Here is a 19,959-nt window from a genome sequence, read left to right as displayed (position 1 = left end):
CAAGTTGAGCATACATACTCTCACGTCACCTCTCTTTTTTTATCTATTTTATTCCGCGATACAGCTGGTTGTTATACGTCTGCCAGTGCAAGCATTAAGCCACACAGCGCTATACATCCCTCGACGTATAAAATAGGGATATAAGAACTGTAAGAGTTGACTTTGACTTTGTGTGAGTGTGAGGGCCAAACATTGTATGTAGATACAGCTTGGCCCTCACTCCCTGAGTGAGTGAGTGAGTTGGGTTTAACGCCGCTTTTAACAGTATTCCAGTTATATCACGGCGTGTCAGCTTAATGTGGGAGGAAAGCATGAAGTGATGCAGGTGTCAGACGTTTACCACTTCGGTGAAACCCACGAGCACGGGTATGGTGCTGACAAACCTAGAAACAAACCTCACTCCCTGAAGATTCATACTCCAATGAACTAACACAAAGTGAAAGTTCATTCTTAAACAAATTAAGGTTTCACTTGTGTAGCGTAGCAAAACGGAGTACATTTTGTAGTAAATTTTAATGTAAATTTCACATAAGGACATTTGGAACAAATCGCAACAGAATTTATTTCACCTCAATGCATTTCTACAAGGTCCCTAAACTACATACTAAGTCCCAAGCAATCCCAGTTTGGGAAATATGTCTAATTTGCATAATCCAATATGGCCACTGATTATCAATATATCTTCCGTATTTCAGATGCGGTTCAATGTTTTGATGAAAAAGACAATGTGTTGTATTGCGAAATAGCCATATTAGGTTTCTTTTCTTAAAAGATATTCACAACAACTGAATGTTTTCGACTATTGACAAATCTGCAATGTTTATTGTAAAAAATAAATAAATAAATGTTCTACAGTGTGTGAGTGAGTTGGGTTTAACGCCGCTTTTAACAGTATTCCAGTTATATCGCGGTGTGTCAGCTTAATGTGGGAGAAAAGCCCGAAGTGCTCCAGGTCTCAGACGTTTACCACTTCGGTGAAACCAACGAGCACGTGTATGGTGCTAACAAACCTAGAAACATAATCGGGGCGAACCGGGATTCGAACCCACAATCATAGGTTTCTGGCGTGACCAAGGGACGCAACCCTGCACAGCGAATCGCGGCGCCTTAGACGACTGGGCCACCCGTGCCCACTGTTCTACAGACTTAACATTTACAAAAATATAAGCTGGGATTTTTATCGAAAATAACGTGTCCAAGAAAACGCATAAAACAAATGCCGAAGCCTCGGAATGTTGACAAAGAAAGAATTCAGGAGTTAACACCAACATTAAGACCTCAGAAGGTGTTGCTTTAATTTGTAGATCTATTTATAGGTAACATCACTGCGAAGTGACAAATAAACATCATTGTTTTTTAACCTCTAGAGCATGACTTATAACAGTTATTTTAACAAACAAATTTAAACATGTGATTCTGAGGTGAGGTGAAAATGGGTTTAACGTCGCGTCCAAATTATTGCACTTATATAGCGACGTGCATGCACGTGTGTGTGTGGCTGCTTGTACTAGTCCGGACTGATGCCGATTTACAGTGCTAGCTCACTGAGATACCATGCCGCAGTTTAACATGAATACCCCACTCAGACACAGTATACTGACTCCGAGCTGACCAGTCCTTGTTGTAGCCCCTTAATGCCAAGCGCCAGACAGGGTAACAACAAGTATCATCTTTTAACGTCTTTTGGTATGACGTGGCCGGAGATCGAAACCCGAACCTTCCGCTCTCCGGACGGACGCTCTACCACTAGACCACGGAGGCGGTCTGTGATTCGAGAGAGTTATTAACGTGTGTAGTGTTTGTTTGTTTGTTCGTTTGTTGCTTAATGTCGCACTCAGCAATATTCCAGCTATATGACGGCGGGCTGTAAATAAGAGAATCTGAACCAGACAATCCAGTGATTGATATCATGAGCATCGATCAACGCAACTGAGATACGATGACATGCATCTACCAAGTCAGCGAGCCTGGCCACCCGATCCCGCAATAAACAAACAAACTAAATACCAAAGTTCTTCTTTAATTGTTGTAATTGAGTTGTATTGAATGTCGCTATCGAGTGATACTGAAAGGCCTAGTGTAACACGTGATCTAATATAACCTAAGAACAATTTTCAACCAGTCACAAATCCTATTTTCAGAATCAGCCAATAGAGTATTTACGTTTGAAGTGATACCACAAAACGAGCGAAAGGTTGATGTTCTGACTTCCGGATATATTTTTCGCAACGTTTTATGTAGTACGCGCAATGTAATTCGATTTCCAAAATAGGAACGATATCACATAAGAGGAACCTTTAGTTCACAGATAAATAGGGGGCACGGGTGGCCCAGTGGTCTACGGCGCCGCGATTCGCTGTGCAGAGTTGGGTCCCTTAGGCACGCCAGAAACCTATGATTGTGGGTTCGAATCCCGGTTCGCCCCGATTATGTTTCTATGTTTGTCAGCACCATACCCGTGTTCGTGGGTTTCACCGAAGTGGTTAAGGTCTTAGACCTGCATCACTTCAGGCTTTCCTCCCACATTAAGCTGACACGCCGTGATATAACTGGAATACTGTTAAAAGCGGCGTTAAACCCAACTCACTCACTGACAGATAAATATTTCGGGTGAAATTATATGTAATATGCAAATGACACAGTTCAGTGACTCATACCGTTGCGCATTCATTCAAGCGCCCGTAAAATGCTCACGAACATACTGGTCATGCACGCTACACTGTAGTATATTCACTGTGAGTTAGTATGGTTTTACGCCGCCAATAATACAGCAATATCACGGCGGGGGACACCGGAAATAAGCTTCACACATTAATATATACAGATACACAATTGAAATGAACAAATTAATACAAGAAAATGAAAAATATTATAATTTGTATTCATAATAATCTACGACCCGTGAAGATTCCGGGGTAGAATAGGTCTTCAGCAACCCATGCTTGCCGTAAAAGGTGCTTATGCTTGTCGTAAAAGGAGACTAACGGGATCGGGTGGTCAGGCTCGCTGACTTGGTTGATGCATGTCATCGTTCCCATTGCGTGGATCGATGCTCATGATATTAATCACTGGATTGTCTGGTCCAGACTCGATTATTTACATACCGTCGTCATTTAGCTGGAATATTGCTGAGTGCGGCGTTAAACAACAAACCAACCAACCATAATAATCTACAGTAAACTAAGGTTATAACGAACTCAAAGGGACCACAAATTCAGTTCGTTATACCCGTAATTCGTTATACGCATATATACAACACATCTACAGCAAATGGCTGGGACAAAAAAAACCAGCTTGATATATCCGCCAGTTCGTTATAAGCGTGTTCATTATGAACGTAGTTTACTGTATCTACAAACTACCATGTTGGAATATTTATGCATAATTTAGCAATACAATCAACGTGAAATGATGTTCATTAGCAATGGTACAATATAGTTACAATGTAAAGGTATTGTTTACAATACAGTCCATGATATCGCAAGGAGACATAAATACATGGTCCTGTGTCGAAACGTTATCGAGAACATCCATCACACAACTTCGTATTACAGTAAACTACGGTTATAACGGACTCAAAGGGACCACTAATTTTAGTTCGTTGTAGCCGTGGTTCGTTATATGCATATATACAGCATAACTACAGCAAAAAGTCGGGACAAAAAAGTAAGTTCGTCATATCCGTCAGTTCGTTATAAGCGTGTTCGTTATAACCGTAGTTTACTGTACTTTCTTTGTAAAACAAATCATGTATGGTTTTATCCCACTTCAAATTACAAACAATTATGGCTAGTACACAACCTACAATATTACATCATCGACATTTGCCATTCCATAATTTTATATTTAATATTTTCATAACAATATAGCCATTATACATACATCCGCCCCGCTCATAACTTCCTGAAAGTTACACAGTATGCTGTCTGAATCACACTTGGCATCTCTGGACTCCCGCAACCCATTCTGCCTGACCCCACCTCACAAATCAAACTCCCCCGACCCAAAATCAACGACCTTTATCAGACCAATTAGAGCGTCGCTTACCAGATCAGGAAAGTGACAATCGGAATGTGTTTACAAATCAGGCAGCCTTGAAAAAGTTAACATGGGGTATTCCGAATGACAGTTACGGGCTGTGCGACTGATTCCGTCAAATTCATCGTCTATCTCTGCTTCAATGGGATAAACATTTGAACGGAAGAGACACAGCACGCGTGAAGTACTGCCATACAATCTCAACCATGTATTAGACATTCCAGAACGTTCTTTTGTTCAATTATCAAAGTTTTATCAAAATAGTGTTCATGCGTAGTCTGAAATGGAAGTCGCCAGTTCGAAACTAGAGCCCTTAAGCTCGAGAAAGCAGCTTTCTGATTGAGCTATTTCCGACTTCTTCTTAGTCATTTCATTGGCTGGTCAAAGTTCGCGAAAGGTCGTCCTGACGTGACCCGTAATTTGTCCTGACATCTTTGTTTAGCGGAAGCGAGAACTAAGATGAGATTTAAATGAGATTGTGTCAATATCCACCAAACACTACATGAGAGGTGACGTCAGGTAAAGCTTTTAATAAGCCAATCAGCATGGAGGCTGCTAATTTTCGGTAGGAACATAGGAACAAGCGAACCATTCTCGGCAACATATCTGAATTCTATTTCTCGTAAACGGCCAGTTCGGAATGGAGTATAATAAACGCCACACTTCAGACCATTGCGTTCCTGAGCGTCATGACATATACACAACTGAAAGTTCCGAATCCGGACCTGATCGTCAGCAAGTTTGCCATACAGGAACTCTGAAGATGAAGTGAGGCTGAATCGTTGTAGAGAGCGGACGCCTGATTGGCAAACACGTCGTGCATCCTTTTGATCGGGCGCTCGTTCCTGGGGTCGGTTTGTCAGAACATGATGGAGAGGTATCGAATGGGTGTAGAAGATCTGACGATAATGAGAATTAAACCGCTACAGCCCGAAGTCGTCACATCCCTAAAACCCATTCAAAATGAAGAAATATATTAGTAAATAATATGTAAATATATAGCTAATAACGAAGATTCAATCAAAGATACGATGATTACAGATACATATAGTCCTATCGATTTCTATCACTCATCCAAGACATATTTTTCGCATGCCTCAAAATACACATCATATTCAAAATCGTCATCATCCTCAACAGCAGCAGCTGCAGCAGGTACGTGGTCGTTTACATCTTTGGTCTTCTTTTCTTCCTCGGCAAGTGTCAAAAATTTTGAGTCCAAGGGGACATCAGACACAGATTCATAGAGGTCACTAGATGACCTTGCCATTGACCCATCAGATCCACGAGACCTGTTACTCCAGGCAGGAATGACATATGGCTGGAGCACTCTCTTCCACAGCAGGTGGGCACCGGCAGATGTTGCTGAAAATATACAAGAAACATTTATCTTTCCACATTTGGAAAGTTGAACGGGACAGTTATGCTGTCAATTATTGCCTGTACCCCATGCATCTATCTAATTTCGAACCCAAATTTGTCGTATCCTGGTGCGATTAAGGGCCGCAACTCTGCAAAAGCGAATTGCGGTGCCGTAGACCACTAGGACACCCGTGCCTCGTTAGACGATAGGAGTGCTCTGTGTGAGACACTGTTTCTGTGAAATTCAGATTACCGTATTCGACGTAATAAGCGCCCGGGGTGCTCTCAAAATTAGAAATGGGGGGCTCTTATTAGAATATTATTTTGGTGGGAAAAAAAAACATAGTTGAAAGATAAATTTCTTCGTTTATGCTGACAGCCTGAAATGTTTATGTACAAAAGATATATTTTTCCAGATTTTAATTGCCCATAAATAAGGGTGCATATAACACACGTGTGCGTATTATACCGAATAAATAAGTCTTGTGTACATTGATCAATCGGAAGGGATGCAAATTGGGCTTGTTCACTAGCCAATATATCAGCAAATATCGCCGTGGGCGCGGGGACGCTTATTACGTCGAATTCGGGAATGCAAGATTCATATACATCACTGAATTTTTTTATCAGACGAGTGGATTAATTGACTTGAATAGATTAAAACTTGCTAGGAGCGCCTATTGCAGAAGCCTAGTCCCTATTTAATTACAAAGGTTGAAAGATAAAAACATGAATCTAAACCATTTCTACAAGACCTACCCATTCCGGCAACAAATGTAGCACAGAAGAGGAACTTGTTTTCCCGAACGGTGGAGGCCAGTGCTGCAATACAGATATCACATATATATAACCATCGCCATGGAGAGTTTGTTTTGGGATACAATGACATGCATCAACCAAGTCAGCGAGCCTGACCACCGGATCCCGTTAGTCGCCTTTTTCGGCAAGCATAGTTGCCTTTTACGGCAAGCAAGGGTAGCTGAAGACCTATTCTACCCCGGATCTTCACGGGTCCCACGGAACTGAGATACAGTGACATGCATCAACCAAGTCAGCGAGCCTGACCACCGGATCCCGTTAGTCGCCTCTTACGACAAGCATGAGTTGCCTATTCTCAACCCGGATCTTCACGGGCCTATTGAGAGACACACACACTACGACACCGATTTCTCCAGCTATACATGACCTGACTGATGCTAAAAAGACGACACATTCTTGAGAATAAGGAAACACTTATATAGTCTTTCAAGATACAACGAATTTAAACAAAGTATTTCACATAGAATGTACAGGCAGCCTGTGATTGCGCTCGTGTGTTATCAAACAACACCTGGAGGGTGTCGCTCACCTTTTAACGATGTCCAGGCTGCCGTCGAGGCTGGTGTGTGGCCAGTTGATTGAGCACTAGAACCAGTAATTGGGACATATTGTACCATATGACTGCAAGTCAATCCTTAAAATTTGGAGGATAACTAAGTCGTTTGGTTAGTTTGTTGATTTACGCCACACTCAGCAATATTCCAGCTATATGACGACGGTATGTAAATAATCGAGTCTGGACCAGACAATCCAGTGATTAATGTCATGAGCATCGATCCACGCAATCGATGACATGCATCAACCAAGTCAGCGAGCCTAACCACCCGATCCCGTTAGTCGCCTTTTACGACAAGCATAGCCGCCTTTTACGGCAAACATGGGTTGCTGAAGACCTATCCTCCCCGGAATCTTCACTGGTCGGAGGATAACTAAGAAATAATCACAAGGAATTAATTTGTAATAACAGGATAACTAAAAAATAATCACACGGAATTAATTTGTAATAACAGGATAACTAAGAAATAATCACATGGAATTAATTTGTAATAACAGGATAACTAAGAAATAATCACATGGAATTCATTTGTAATAACAGGATAACTAAGAAATAATCACATGGAATTCATTTGTAATAACAGGACCATACCCGTTAAGTTGAACTAGCGTTGTCGCGGCAGTACTTGCTGAAGTCATGAACGACGACATCCTGAACGTTCTCCAACGTTGCGATGTCTTGTTAGGGTACGACTTCACCTGGATGTCTGTGACGTCACATCACCCGGAGAAGGCCGCCATGTCGTCAGGGCTCATTACCTGAAAGTGGGGCGTTTGACTTCGCGACGTCTTGGTGCATGTAACATAACAATGACGTCATGCTGATTATCCGCTTCTAAATCACAGATTGAGAGTAATATCTTCCAGTATATACAGCTAGTATACCAGGATGTCCTCGAAATCCAGCCGCCGCGATTCGCTCTGCAGAGTTGCGGCCCTTGGACACGCCAGAAACCTATGATTGTGGATTCGAATCCCGGTTCGCCCCGATTATGTTTCTAGGTTTGTCTGCACCATACCCATGCTCGTGGGTTTCACCGAAGTAGTTAACGTCTGAAACCTGCATCACTTCAGGCTTTCCTCCCACATTAAGCTGACATGCCGCGATATAACTGTAATACTGTTAAAAGCGGCGTTAAACCCAACTCACTCACACGAAATCCAGCTGGTAACGTTTCACAAAGCCACTTTAGCGTTACTACTATCATAAAGTTATTCTGTAACAGAAGATTGTTTGTTTGATGTTTGACGCCGCTCTCAGCAATACTCCAGCTAAATGACGGCGGCCTGTAAATAATCGAGTCTGGACCAGACAATCCAGTGAACATTGATACACGAAATTGGGGCACAAAGACGTTCATCAAACAGGACCACCCGATCCTGTTACAAGCATAATGGCCTCTTACAGACAAACATAGTCGCATCTTACGACAAGCATGGGCTGCTGAAGACATATTCTAACATGGATCTCCAAGGAGTAACTGAAGACTGATTTGTACGACATTCGCTAAGCTTTGTTGAACGGGCGGAAATGAACAAAGGGACTAATACATTCGTGAGCAACTCGTGTTATTCCGGCAGGTTACGGAAAGGGGCGAGTGGTGACGAATGGGAACAATAATGGGTTGATGACTAAGCAAAGCGCAATAGTCTGGGTGGATCGGACTTATATTAAAACCACGATCAATATGACCCAATTTCATGACCTGCAACATCTGGGGGGGAAAACCTGCACAGGGTGAGTGAGTGAATATGGTTTTACGCCGTTTTATTTTAGCAAAACCCCGTGGACTGATGATGTTGATACTACATGCCAGCTACCGCATGTTTGTAGTGATATGTACGGTACTTTATTTTGTCATGTTGTACCGTTTACATCTGGACCATATCCTCAACTTATCTCCCAATGCACTTTTTATGTATTTTTTTAAAATGATGAAGCGTGTGTGAATTAGTAAGTTGGGTTAGTAAGAACCCGGCAGACACGAAACGTTGGATCAACGTTTAAAATTGGTTGCGTTAAGGTTGTGACGTTAAAGGGCAAGTTCACACGAAAATAAACCTATTTTTCTTGTACTTTTTCCACATTAAAAGTGTTAACCTAGAAGTGTCATAGACAAAAATATAAAAATATCACTAATAGTTGACATATTTTTTGCATTAAAATGATTTATATTTTTCACATTTACCAAGTGTTCTATTTCCATAACAAAAACACCATGGCTTATGCCCCTTACAATATGACGTCACAAGCTCCTTCCCAGCGCGTGACACCTTCGTTACGCTCTCGGTAACATATATATAGTATAGAGAGCTCCGAGAACGTACTATCGCTGTGAGGAGCTTGATGACGTCATTGGTGCCGATTGATAAACATTATGACGTCATCATGCTTTGTTAGAGCAGCTTCACGTGGTGTAGGTACAGGTGTGTGATTCTAGCGTCTCAGATGCCAGCCAGCATAGTGTTATGCTGAGTCACCACTGCACCGGAGTGTGTCGTAGGCCATGTTGTTTTACCACAAACTGGTACTTGATATCTTTTGCGTTGAGAATAGACAGGGACCCAGTTGAATTGGCACCAAGTACGTCATAATCTAAGGGGGATAACTCAGGCCTGTTTAGCTAAAAAAACGAAGGCCTCATAACGGCATATCATTTTCACACTATTGGGAGCTTCCTACTTTCACTGTGAAAAAAATGAGTGTATATTTTCAAACACAGATACTAACTAATTCTAAAATTGCGTTTTGTTTAGAAAAAGATAGAAAGTGATTTTTGTGTGTACACTTCCCCTTTAATCAACCAAAATGCAACGTTGTATCAACGTTAATCTTAACGTTGAGCCATGGTTGTGATACTGACGTCACGACAACGTTGAATTTAAGACGTACGTACATCATTTCAATTTGACGTACGCCTATTGGAAAATCGACAAATCACCCTACTTTTCCACTCCGTTTCACCTGTTTTAACACTGCGTTGAAACCCAAGCATGATCAGTTAGACTGCCAATTCAAACAGTTAACAGCTAGTATTCCAGTTGTATCGCGGCGTGTTAGTTCAACATGAGAGATAAGCTCAAAGTGATGCAGGTCTTAGCATTACCGCTTTGGCGAAACCCGCGAACACGGTATGGTGCTGGCAAAGCCAGAAATATAATCACGGCGATTCACGCGATAATCACGCAACTCTGCACAGCGAATAGGATCATTCGTCACCACTCGCCCCTTTCCGTAACCTGCAAGAAGAAGAGCTATTCGGCTTGTCCCGGAATAACTCGAGTTGGACACGAATGCGAATAGGATGTGTCGATGTGACGTATAATTTAACAATTGTTAAGAGTGTGAGTTTGGCTTATCGCCGCTTTGAACACGAATTCTGTTTAATTATATCACAGCATGTCACCTTGATATAGGACAGCGAAGTGATGCAGGTCTTCGACATTTACCACTTTGGTGAAATCCACGAAAACGGGTGTATATGTATAGCAGACAAACTTGGACACCTAATATGGACTTAAGTGGGATTCGAAGCCACGGCCCTAGGTTTTTAACACGCCTAACGAATTACGAGGTATTTAGGCGACTGGACCACTCATGCCTCCGAAATTCAGAAGTATGTATATTAGCATAATGTTTACCAGAATGTAGACATGTGGCCCATACACGGAACCCGATCACCCAGACCGTCAATCCAGATTTCCGTGTTTGTTTACGTTTGAAGCACAGGCTGTCGTAGCTGTACATAAAATAACAAGTTTCACGTTAACCAATGTATCCTTAAGGAGTCGTAGCCATCGGTCTCCTAGGACCAAGGAGAAATCCCTGTCCCACACATTTAACAAGATCGAAAGTTTGAAGTATTGCAGAGCTACTTTGTCACATTAACGAATCTGAACTAACAGACTAGATTGAATGTATGATACTATCTCTTTGTAAAAGGACAATACGTTCTGAAGTTTCCACAGACAGAAGAAACGCCATACTCATTAAAATAATGAAATATGAAAAAACAATTATAATAATTTTCACACTTTTAAAAGTGGTGTTTTCCCATGTAAACTTTTGGTGCGGGTGCTGGTACCATTATCAGCCAAGTGTACACATTGAAAGAATATAGAAATTGTGGGGGGCGGGGGGCCTGGATTTTTTATAGAAAACATTTTTTTTAAAAGCGGCGTTAAACAAAACTCACTCACTAACTCACTCCAGTGATTGTGCTAACAATCGAACAATCTTTCAGAGCTGCATCTGATTTCTGTATCTCGTAAAAGAACAGACACGGGTGCTGCCTAATATGGAATATAACGAAGGCTGCGCTTATAAATTGTGAAGATTTATCCACACTGTCGTTTCTGAGCGCCATTTACACCAAAAAGGGTGTACTATCGAGAGGTGTTTCGTGTGTTCTTTAACAAAGATAGAATCGTTTTAGAAAGGTGGCATCTGATTGGCTCACGAACCCTCGGTACCTTCATTTCGATTGGATGGTAAAAGGTTCGCCAGGAATTCGCCTGGCTTGAGTGAGTGAGTGAGTGAGTTGGGTTTAACGCAGCTATTAACAGTATTCCAGTTATATCACGGGGTGTCAGCTTAATGTGGGAGGAAAGCCCGAAATGATGCAGGTCTCAGACGTTTACCACTTCGGTGAAACCCACGAGCACGGGTATGGTGCTGACAAACCTAGAAACATAATCGGGGCGAACCGGGATTCGAATCCACAATCATAGGTTTCTGGCGTGTCCAAGGGACGAAACTCTGTACAGCGAATCGCGGCGCCTTAGACAACCTGGCCATCCGTGCCCCCCACGCCTGGCTTGAACTCTTGTGTGTGTATATCTTCACACGGCAGGGCTCGTATGGAAATAAAAGATCTGATTTAATGAGACTGAATTCTGACATTTCTCATATTTCAAGAATTATATTGGGAAATACACAAACATATATGGGAAATGGCCAATTAAATAGGAGAGATAAGGAACACCTATCAATTTTATTCAAGATAAACAGATACAAAGATTAAGCCAATATGTGAAAATATCTATATAATACTGAGTCCTGAATCTTTGATATATTTACAATGTACGGTATACAACATAGTTCATAACAGCACAAATGTGACCCCATATTGCTCGTTGCTGGGGCAACTCTTACACTGCCCCGTAAAAATTGTTTTGTAAACCTTTTTGTGCATATTTACTCTCTCCCAAAAATGTCAAAATACCTATAAATATGGATAATGACTAGCCAAACAGCAACTCATCTAATCATATATTTATTTTAACTACAGTAAACTACGGTTACAACGAACTCAAAGGGACCACTAATTTTAGTTCGTTGTAGCCGTGGTTCGTTATATGCATATAAACATCATAACTACAGCAAATAGTCGGGACAAAAAAGTCAGTTCGTTATATCCGTCAGTTCGTTATAAGCGTGTTCGTTATAACCGTAGTTAACTGTATTCGACATTATCCATCTATCCTTCGCCTGTTGTTACTTCACAGAAACATGCAGACTATGCAGAATCACAGAATCAGGCCTCGCCTGTCTCCACTAGGACCAGCGCCCCGCCCTACCCGACGAAAACGAACTCTACCTCACCCCACCTTCCTTATCACAACCCCAATATCCAATCCCACCCTACCTGCCTGAAAGAAAGCTATCCCACCCACACCCTATGTCACACAACGCAATCAGCAGCTGCAGCAGGTTCGAGGTCGTCCACATCTTTGGTCTTTTCTTCCTCGGTTAGTATTGAACATTTTGAGAACGAGTGAAAATCAGACACAGATTCATAGACGTCATTTGATGACCTTGAACTTGACACATCTAAATCAGACCCACGTGACCAATGACTCAGTGTCTGCCAGGCATATGACTGGAGCACTCTCTTCCACAGCAGGTAGGCACCGGCAGATGTTGCTAAAAAAGGAGCAACATCATTTTATTTTGTCATTAAAAATTATTTATCTTTGCTCCGTGTATCTGCCCTTTTAAGTTGGTGTAAACACTAATTCCAAAACATACATTACGGTAAAGTAAGGGTTAAAATAAATAGTTATGACTGTCAGATTAACATGTCAGGAAAGCCCGAAATGGTGCAGGTCATAGACATTATTTCTCAAGTGAGACCCGAACTCGGTGTTAATGAAACGGTGTAAATAAACAGGTCAAATGTGGGATTCGAACCCATGGATAATTGGATCCAGGCACGACTAAGGGACGCAACTCTGCAAAAGACAATTATGGTGCCTTAGATCACTGGGCCTCCGGGTGGTTTTAATTTTTGTTAATAGAATAAAACCCCTTGTATTGAATACACTTAAGAGAGGATAACCAAGCAAATCAAACACGACCTACCTATTCCTGCAACAAATGAAGCGCCGACGAGGAACTTGTTTTCCTGAACGGTGGAGGCCAGGGCTGCAATACAGATATCACACATAACCATCGCCACGGAAAGACATACAAATCACGACTCTGATCCAGTTATATGGCCTGACTGGCATCTTAATGATGCTTTAATTTTAGTTTTTTTTAGAATTTGGTCGTTTCAGATACAACGAAAAAATCAGGACCTGAGAGTTTCTAGGGCTTCGGTCCTGCACATGTAGCACATGTGGGGTCTCCTACGGCAAATGACTTTGGTCGAAATATATATATATATATATGCCTTTCTTCACCCAGCAGTAAATAAATATGTACTCGGTAGGATGAGATGGCAATGTGACTGTTAATTTTTTAGCGCCTGACAAGGCAGCTTGGATTGTATACTCCACAGGGAGCTGAGAATGAAAATCGTGTGCACTAGGGCTGGGACGGGTAACTCGGGTACCCGGGTCGGGTGGGTACTGAGTAGGACCCGGGTACCCACAGGACTACCCGGACCCGTTGTTAGTCATGTGATATATATAGTTAAATGACAAAAATTATGCTGAACGTCATGGTTACACTACAAGTCACTAATGTTTGCATTTCTTTCTGACTATGCACCCATTCCTTCTGACTTTTCATATGGTTGAATAAAGATAACGTAAGTCAACTTCAGTGTATGTATGACCAGATCGTTTAATACATGTATCTAAATACGTTTTGCAAGCGCGGTGGTAAAATAAATCCCAATCGGACATTTTGCATCCTTTGAGACCTACAGTGGGTACCCGGGTACGGGTCGGGTAATAGTGGGGTGGGTACTCGGGTAGTGAATTTGGACTCGTCCCAGCCCTCGTGTGCACACTGATCACTGACATGGGGAATAATGTTTAGCGCTTTGAGGATGCACTGAGTGCATGCATGGAGGCTAGTGTAATAGGTATGAGTACACACATTATTCACAGGTAACATTATTTTGAAAACAAAACCTTATTTCACACCTGTAACTGCTCTCGGGTGTTACCAAAAAGAGCTCGTGTCGCTCACCTTTAAATGATGTCCAGGCTGTCGTCGAGGCTGGTGTGTGGCCAGCTGCTTGAACACTAGAAACAGAAAGGGGCCATATTGGATCCTTAGTTGGGCCTAATCTCGACACGTTGGAGAATTTAGAACATTATTAACACAACTATACCCGTTTAGTTGAACTACAGTTGATGCGGCAGTAGTCGCTGTTCTTGTCAAGAACGACGACATCCTGAACGTTCCTCCACGTTCCGATGTCTTGTTTGGGGTATGACACATGGATGTCTGTGACGTCACGTCAATCGAGAGGCCATTACCGGAAAGTGGTCCAAGCATAACTTGTCGTAAAGTTTACGACTTTCAATTTTACATATTGGTGACAAAACCACCGCGTCATGCTAAGTAATATCTGATAGTATGTACAGCCAGTATACCAGGACATCCGTGAAACCGAGCTGGGAAAGTCTTTTTTCCATTCCTAAATACTTAATTGTGATACTTGCTTTGTCGAACGGGGAGAAACGAACTACAATTTAAGTGATTGTTAAAAAAGTGATTAAGTGATTTATGTTTTGGATGGATCATGCATAAATTACAAACACAGTATTAGTGATAATCTTCGTCTATAGACATCTCGGAAAAATAGTCCAGCCAACATTTAACAGATGGTTTATATATTAGTTTGCAGTGCGACGAGACATGTATGTTACTAAAAAAAATTCTACATGTGGGCCTTTTGCATTTTGACCATATACTCAAATTACCCCCAATTTACTCTTAACCTCTTTTAAATTATAAAGAGGGATTTTTGTTAAACGCCTGCCCCCTTTGATCAGATTTTTAGTTACATCAAGGGGTGTGAGGTTAGAGTGGAGGAGAGGCAGCTTCTAAATCTAAAAATAGCTCTGCGCGAACGTCACTGTGAAGTTCGTACAAATTTAAGGAGATTAAAGTTTGAGGCTCTGCACGTTAGGCGATTACATATCATTTATCAAATTAACGTAGGGGCGGTCGGGTAGCCTAGTGGTTAAAGCGTTCGCTCGTCACGCCGAAGACCCGGTTCGATTCCCGACATGGGTACAATGTGTGAAGCCCATCTGTGGGGTCCCCCGCCGTGATATTGCTGGAATATTGCTAAAAGCGGCGTAAAACCTCACTCACTATTAAATTAACGAATCTGAACTCGAATGCAAGTGTTTGCGGGCAAGGGCCCATTGAAGCGCCCGTAAAATATTCATGACCATGCTTGATGTCAGGGGTTGAACCCTTTTTAATTGTATGGTGTAACCAACTTGTTAAAATTTCTATACACTATTAAAGTCTGTAAAACTAAATCTATTACAGTATGTATGCTCCTGTGATATCTGCAATGCACTGTATGTGACATAGACGGTATTGGTCATTGGGAATAACCCTTACACTCCCCATTAAACGCTTTTGCATGTATTTTTTCTCACATTCAAAAGGAGACATGAAAATATTGCACGACCCGTGAAAATCCGGGGGAAAATAGGTCTTCAGCAACCCATGTTTGCCATAAGAGGCGACTAACGGAATCTGGTGGTCAGGCTCGCTGACTTGGTTGATGCATGTCATCGTATACCATAACGTTGATCGATGCCCTTGATGTCAATCACCGGATTGTCTGGTCCAGACTAGTTTACAGACCGCCGTCATATGGCTGGAATATAGCTGAGTTCGGCGTTAAAAATAAACAAAACAAACAAACAAATAAATGGCACAACCAGACAAATACCAACACATCTTGATGTACGGGTTTCTATTTGACAATGCAGAATATTTGTGTTCTGTTTGAATCACACTTCGCTTCTCTCGACATGGCACAGAACCTCATGTCATTCACACACCACACCACAACTGACCACACGCCACACCACACACAACTGACCAAGCCACACGTCAAGCCACATCAAACACAACTGACCAAGCCACACCACACACAAATGACCACGCCACACCACACACAACTGACCACACGCCACACCACACACAACTGACCACGCCACACCACACCACACACAAATGACCACGCCACACCACACACAACTGACCACGCCACACGCCACTGACCACGCCACACCACACACAACTGACCACGCCACACCACACCACACCACACCACACCACACCACACCACTCACAACTGACCACACGCCATACGCCACGCCAGACCACACCACACCACACACAACTCACCACACGCCACACGCCACACGCCAACTCCATTCCACCCTACGTCATCTTATAAGCCTAAGCAAGTGTCCTATCCCACCGTGCATTATTTATTTACAGAGAGCAACACCAAACAATCTATTCATTTTCACTTTTAAAACAAAACTGTTGACGTGTGGGTATTTGTCACAAAACAATTTTTTCATTTTTTCATCACTGCCAACAAACTATTCATTTTGGGCATATTTCTGAACAAACTATTCATTTACAACATCCCCCACCACTACCACCACCCGATCATGTTTCTAGGTTTGTCAACAGCATACCAGTGCTCGTGGGTTTCACCAAAGTATTAAACGTCTGAGACCTGAACCACCCATGAGTACATGCGACGCGGTTCTATTTTTACTCAGGTCATAAAATGTGGATATGCAAACTCAGGCAAGTCAACTGACCCCTACTCCTTGCATGGCCTTTGAGCGAACCCTTCCATTGCCTAATAGTGAAGCAATGTGTGGAGTAGAAGATCACGTGCTTGTGGTAGCATTAGTGAGTGAGTATTGTTTTACGCCGCTTTTAGCAATATTCCAGCAATATCACGGCGTGGGACACCAGAAATGGGCTTCACACATTGTACCCATGTCGGGAATCGAACCCGTCCTGAAATGCTTAAGTTTCTTTGAGAAAATATCCTAAAACTTGAAAAAACTATTTGCATTTGAGTATTATATCCTTTGTTTACACTGGTTGTAGGTTCCATGTGCTGTCATGGAAGCCCTACGGAGAGCTGATGATCGCAAACGATACGGTCACTTTGATGGGTAAAATACATTGCCACAAGCCTCGCTGTAGCAGTTGTAGTATCACATCTTTATAATTATGCCCAACAATCTATAAATAGCACTTAAAGCGTCTGTCTGCTATATTACAAACATGAGAAAAGTCCGGTCACGTGATATCCCAATAAGCTTGGGTCAGTGGCCGAATGCTAAGTTATCACTGTGCATTCGTGACCAACTCGTGTTATTCCGGGACAAGCTTCTTGCGGGTTACGGAAAGGGGCGAGTGGTGACGAATGATCACTGTGGTGGGACGCGTCCACTGCACCACCGAGGGAACCAACTTGCTTCGAGCAAATCTTAAAAACAGGTTAACAGTAGCAATTAGACAACCCAGTTATAGTCAGGGCTGAGCGACAAAGTACAAAGTAGGCATGTTGATAAACCCCGTTTACTGTTAGCAGGGACAACAAAATTAAAACAAAAACATTCTTATTTCATCACATCATTTGTTTAGCTATCTTAGCACTTCTACGTGATTTGATCACTGATCACCACAAGCACAGTGAGTGAGTGAGTGAGTTGGGTTTAACGCCGCTTTTAACAGTATTCCAGTTATATCACGGCATGTCAGCTTAATGTGGGAGGAAAGGCGGAAGTGATGCAGGTCTCAGACGTTTACCACTTTGGTGAAACCCACGAGCAAGGGTATGGTGCTGACAAACCTAGAAACATAATCGGGTCGAACCGGGATTCGAACCCACGATCATAGGTTTCTGGCGTGCCCAAGGGACGCAACTCTGCACATTGAATTGCGGCGCCTTAGACGACTGGGCCACCCGTGCCCCCGACAAGCACAGAGAAGGACGCCATACCGTCAAGGCTATAATAAAGCGCTGCCACTGATGTAACCTGTTTCGCCTACCTAACACAATATAAGACAATCCAACACTCGCATGGTAACTTTCGGAATTCATTCTGTTCACAAATCTCCCGTTTTTAAGCCTCTATCCATGATTTATAGTGTAGTTAGTAATGAAATACCGTATTTATCCGAAAAAAGTAATTCAGTAACTCACTCGAGTCTACATCGGTGACACAATGATGGCCGACCATTTGATATTCTGGGTGTGGGTTGGGGCGGGGGGATGGGGGGATTTGTGTGTGTCGGCTACATCTGCAAAACTATCAAATGGACAGTCCCTCCGAAAATACACACTAAATAGTACATGAGTCTCGTGACGTGATAAACGTAACAGCTTCACCCATGAAAATATCTATGTTGTCAGGTGACTCAGTGAGATAAACATGCTGTTAGACCAGAAACCCCAAATAACCTCCATGTATTTCATAAAAACAAAAACAACAACAACAACGCACAATTATCTGTTACCCAAAACTATGTACTAAACATCACTTAACGCCGCACTCAGCAATATTCCAGCTATATGACGGTGGCCTGTAAAATAATAGAGTCTTGGCCAGACAATCCAGTGACTGACATCATGAGCATCGGTCCACGCAATTTGGATCGACGACATGCATCAACCAAGTCAGCGAGCCTGACCACCCGATCCCGCTAGTCGCCTTTTACGACAAGCATAGTCGCCTTTTACGGCAAGTATGGGTTGCTGAAGACCTATTCTACCCCGGAATCTTCACGGGTCTTGCAATTTATTCATGTATCCTTTTGAATGTGAGACAAAAAACATACAAAAAGGTTTAATGGGGAGTGTAAGGGTTATTGCCAATGATGACCAATAGGTCTGTGTCACATACGGTACATTGTAGATATCACAGGAGCATACATGCTGTCATAGATTTAGTTTTACAGAACTTAATAGTGTATGGAAATTTTAACAAGTTGGTTACAACATACAATCAACCTATACATATTCCTTTTGAGCAGACGATGGGTACATAGGCTACATCACACCACATGCCCCGAAGAATCGGTTGACATCGAATTTACCTCACCGACATTCATTCATACAGGTCCAGAATATATGTCCTCAGTTTCATTGAGTAAAACGCCTTGATTAAGTCATTTTGACATGTACCAGACAACGCTTCCGAGTTACTTCCCTTTACCCAATTCATTCGGATAAACATCGGTTCATTTCAGCTCAACGGTACTTGTGCGAGATAAGCAAGCTGCTTAAGGTGTGTTACGATTGATTTCTCAGCGGCATACATGGGCGAGCTACATGGAAAATGATTGCCCGTTCCTTAACCAATCAGAAGCTAGTATTTCGATGTATGGTGAAATACATTCCGATGTTCTTGTCCATCGCAACACACCGGGACATCCAAAGGAAACCCCACAAACATCATTCATGATTAGAGAAGAGCTTGGGTTCGAACCAACGACAAGCAGATCCTGACACTGCTAGGGGAAGCAACTTTGCACAGCGAATCGAGGCGCCTGAGACCACTGGGCCACCCGCAGCTGGTGCATGTTGATTGCTGCGTGGGGACGGTCACCTAGTCCACTACACAGTCGCGGCACTGAACGACCTGTGAAGATTCCGGGGTAGAAAAGGTCTTCAGCAACCCATGCTTGCCGTAAAAGGCGACTATGCTCGTCGTAAAAGGCGACTAACGGGATCGGGTGGTCAGGCTCGCTGATTGCGTTGATCGTTGCTCATGATATTAATCACCGGATTGTCTGGTCCAGACTCGATTATTTACAGACTGCCGTCACATAGCTGTAATGTTGCTGAGTGCGGCGTTAAACGACAAACAAACCAACAACAGAATTGAACGTCCAGTAATACACTATTTACAAAAAAATATGTTATAAATATCATGACT

At 42.5% G+C, this 19,959-nt stretch overlaps 1 protein-coding gene across 1 annotated transcript; it reads right to left on the bottom strand.

The window, feature by feature from the left end:
* Positions 1-12,458: 12,458 nt before the first annotated feature.
* On the bottom strand, positions 12,459-14,452 carry LOC139475321 (uncharacterized). The gene is made up of 4 exons (XM_071258548.1): positions 14,343-14,452; positions 14,198-14,253; positions 13,139-13,201; positions 12,459-12,700 (listed from the first exon to the last, which is right to left on the bottom strand). Exons 1-4 carry the CDS (start codon positions 14,450-14,452, stop codon positions 12,459-12,461), a joined length of 471 nt encoding a protein of 156 aa, XP_071114649.1.
* Between the last annotated feature and the right edge of the window lie 5,507 nt (positions 14,453-19,959).

The sequence above is a fragment of the Haliotis cracherodii genome, unplaced genomic scaffold (genome assembly GCF_022045235.1).
Source record: "Haliotis cracherodii isolate W230 unplaced genomic scaffold, xgHalCrac1.p SCAF_3, whole genome shotgun sequence".
In the NCBI taxonomy this organism is placed as follows: domain Eukaryota; kingdom Metazoa; phylum Mollusca; class Gastropoda; order Lepetellida; family Haliotidae; genus Haliotis; species Haliotis cracherodii.
The sequence above is the reverse complement of the archived record's forward strand: the minus strand, read 5'-3'. Positions and strand labels throughout refer to the sequence as shown.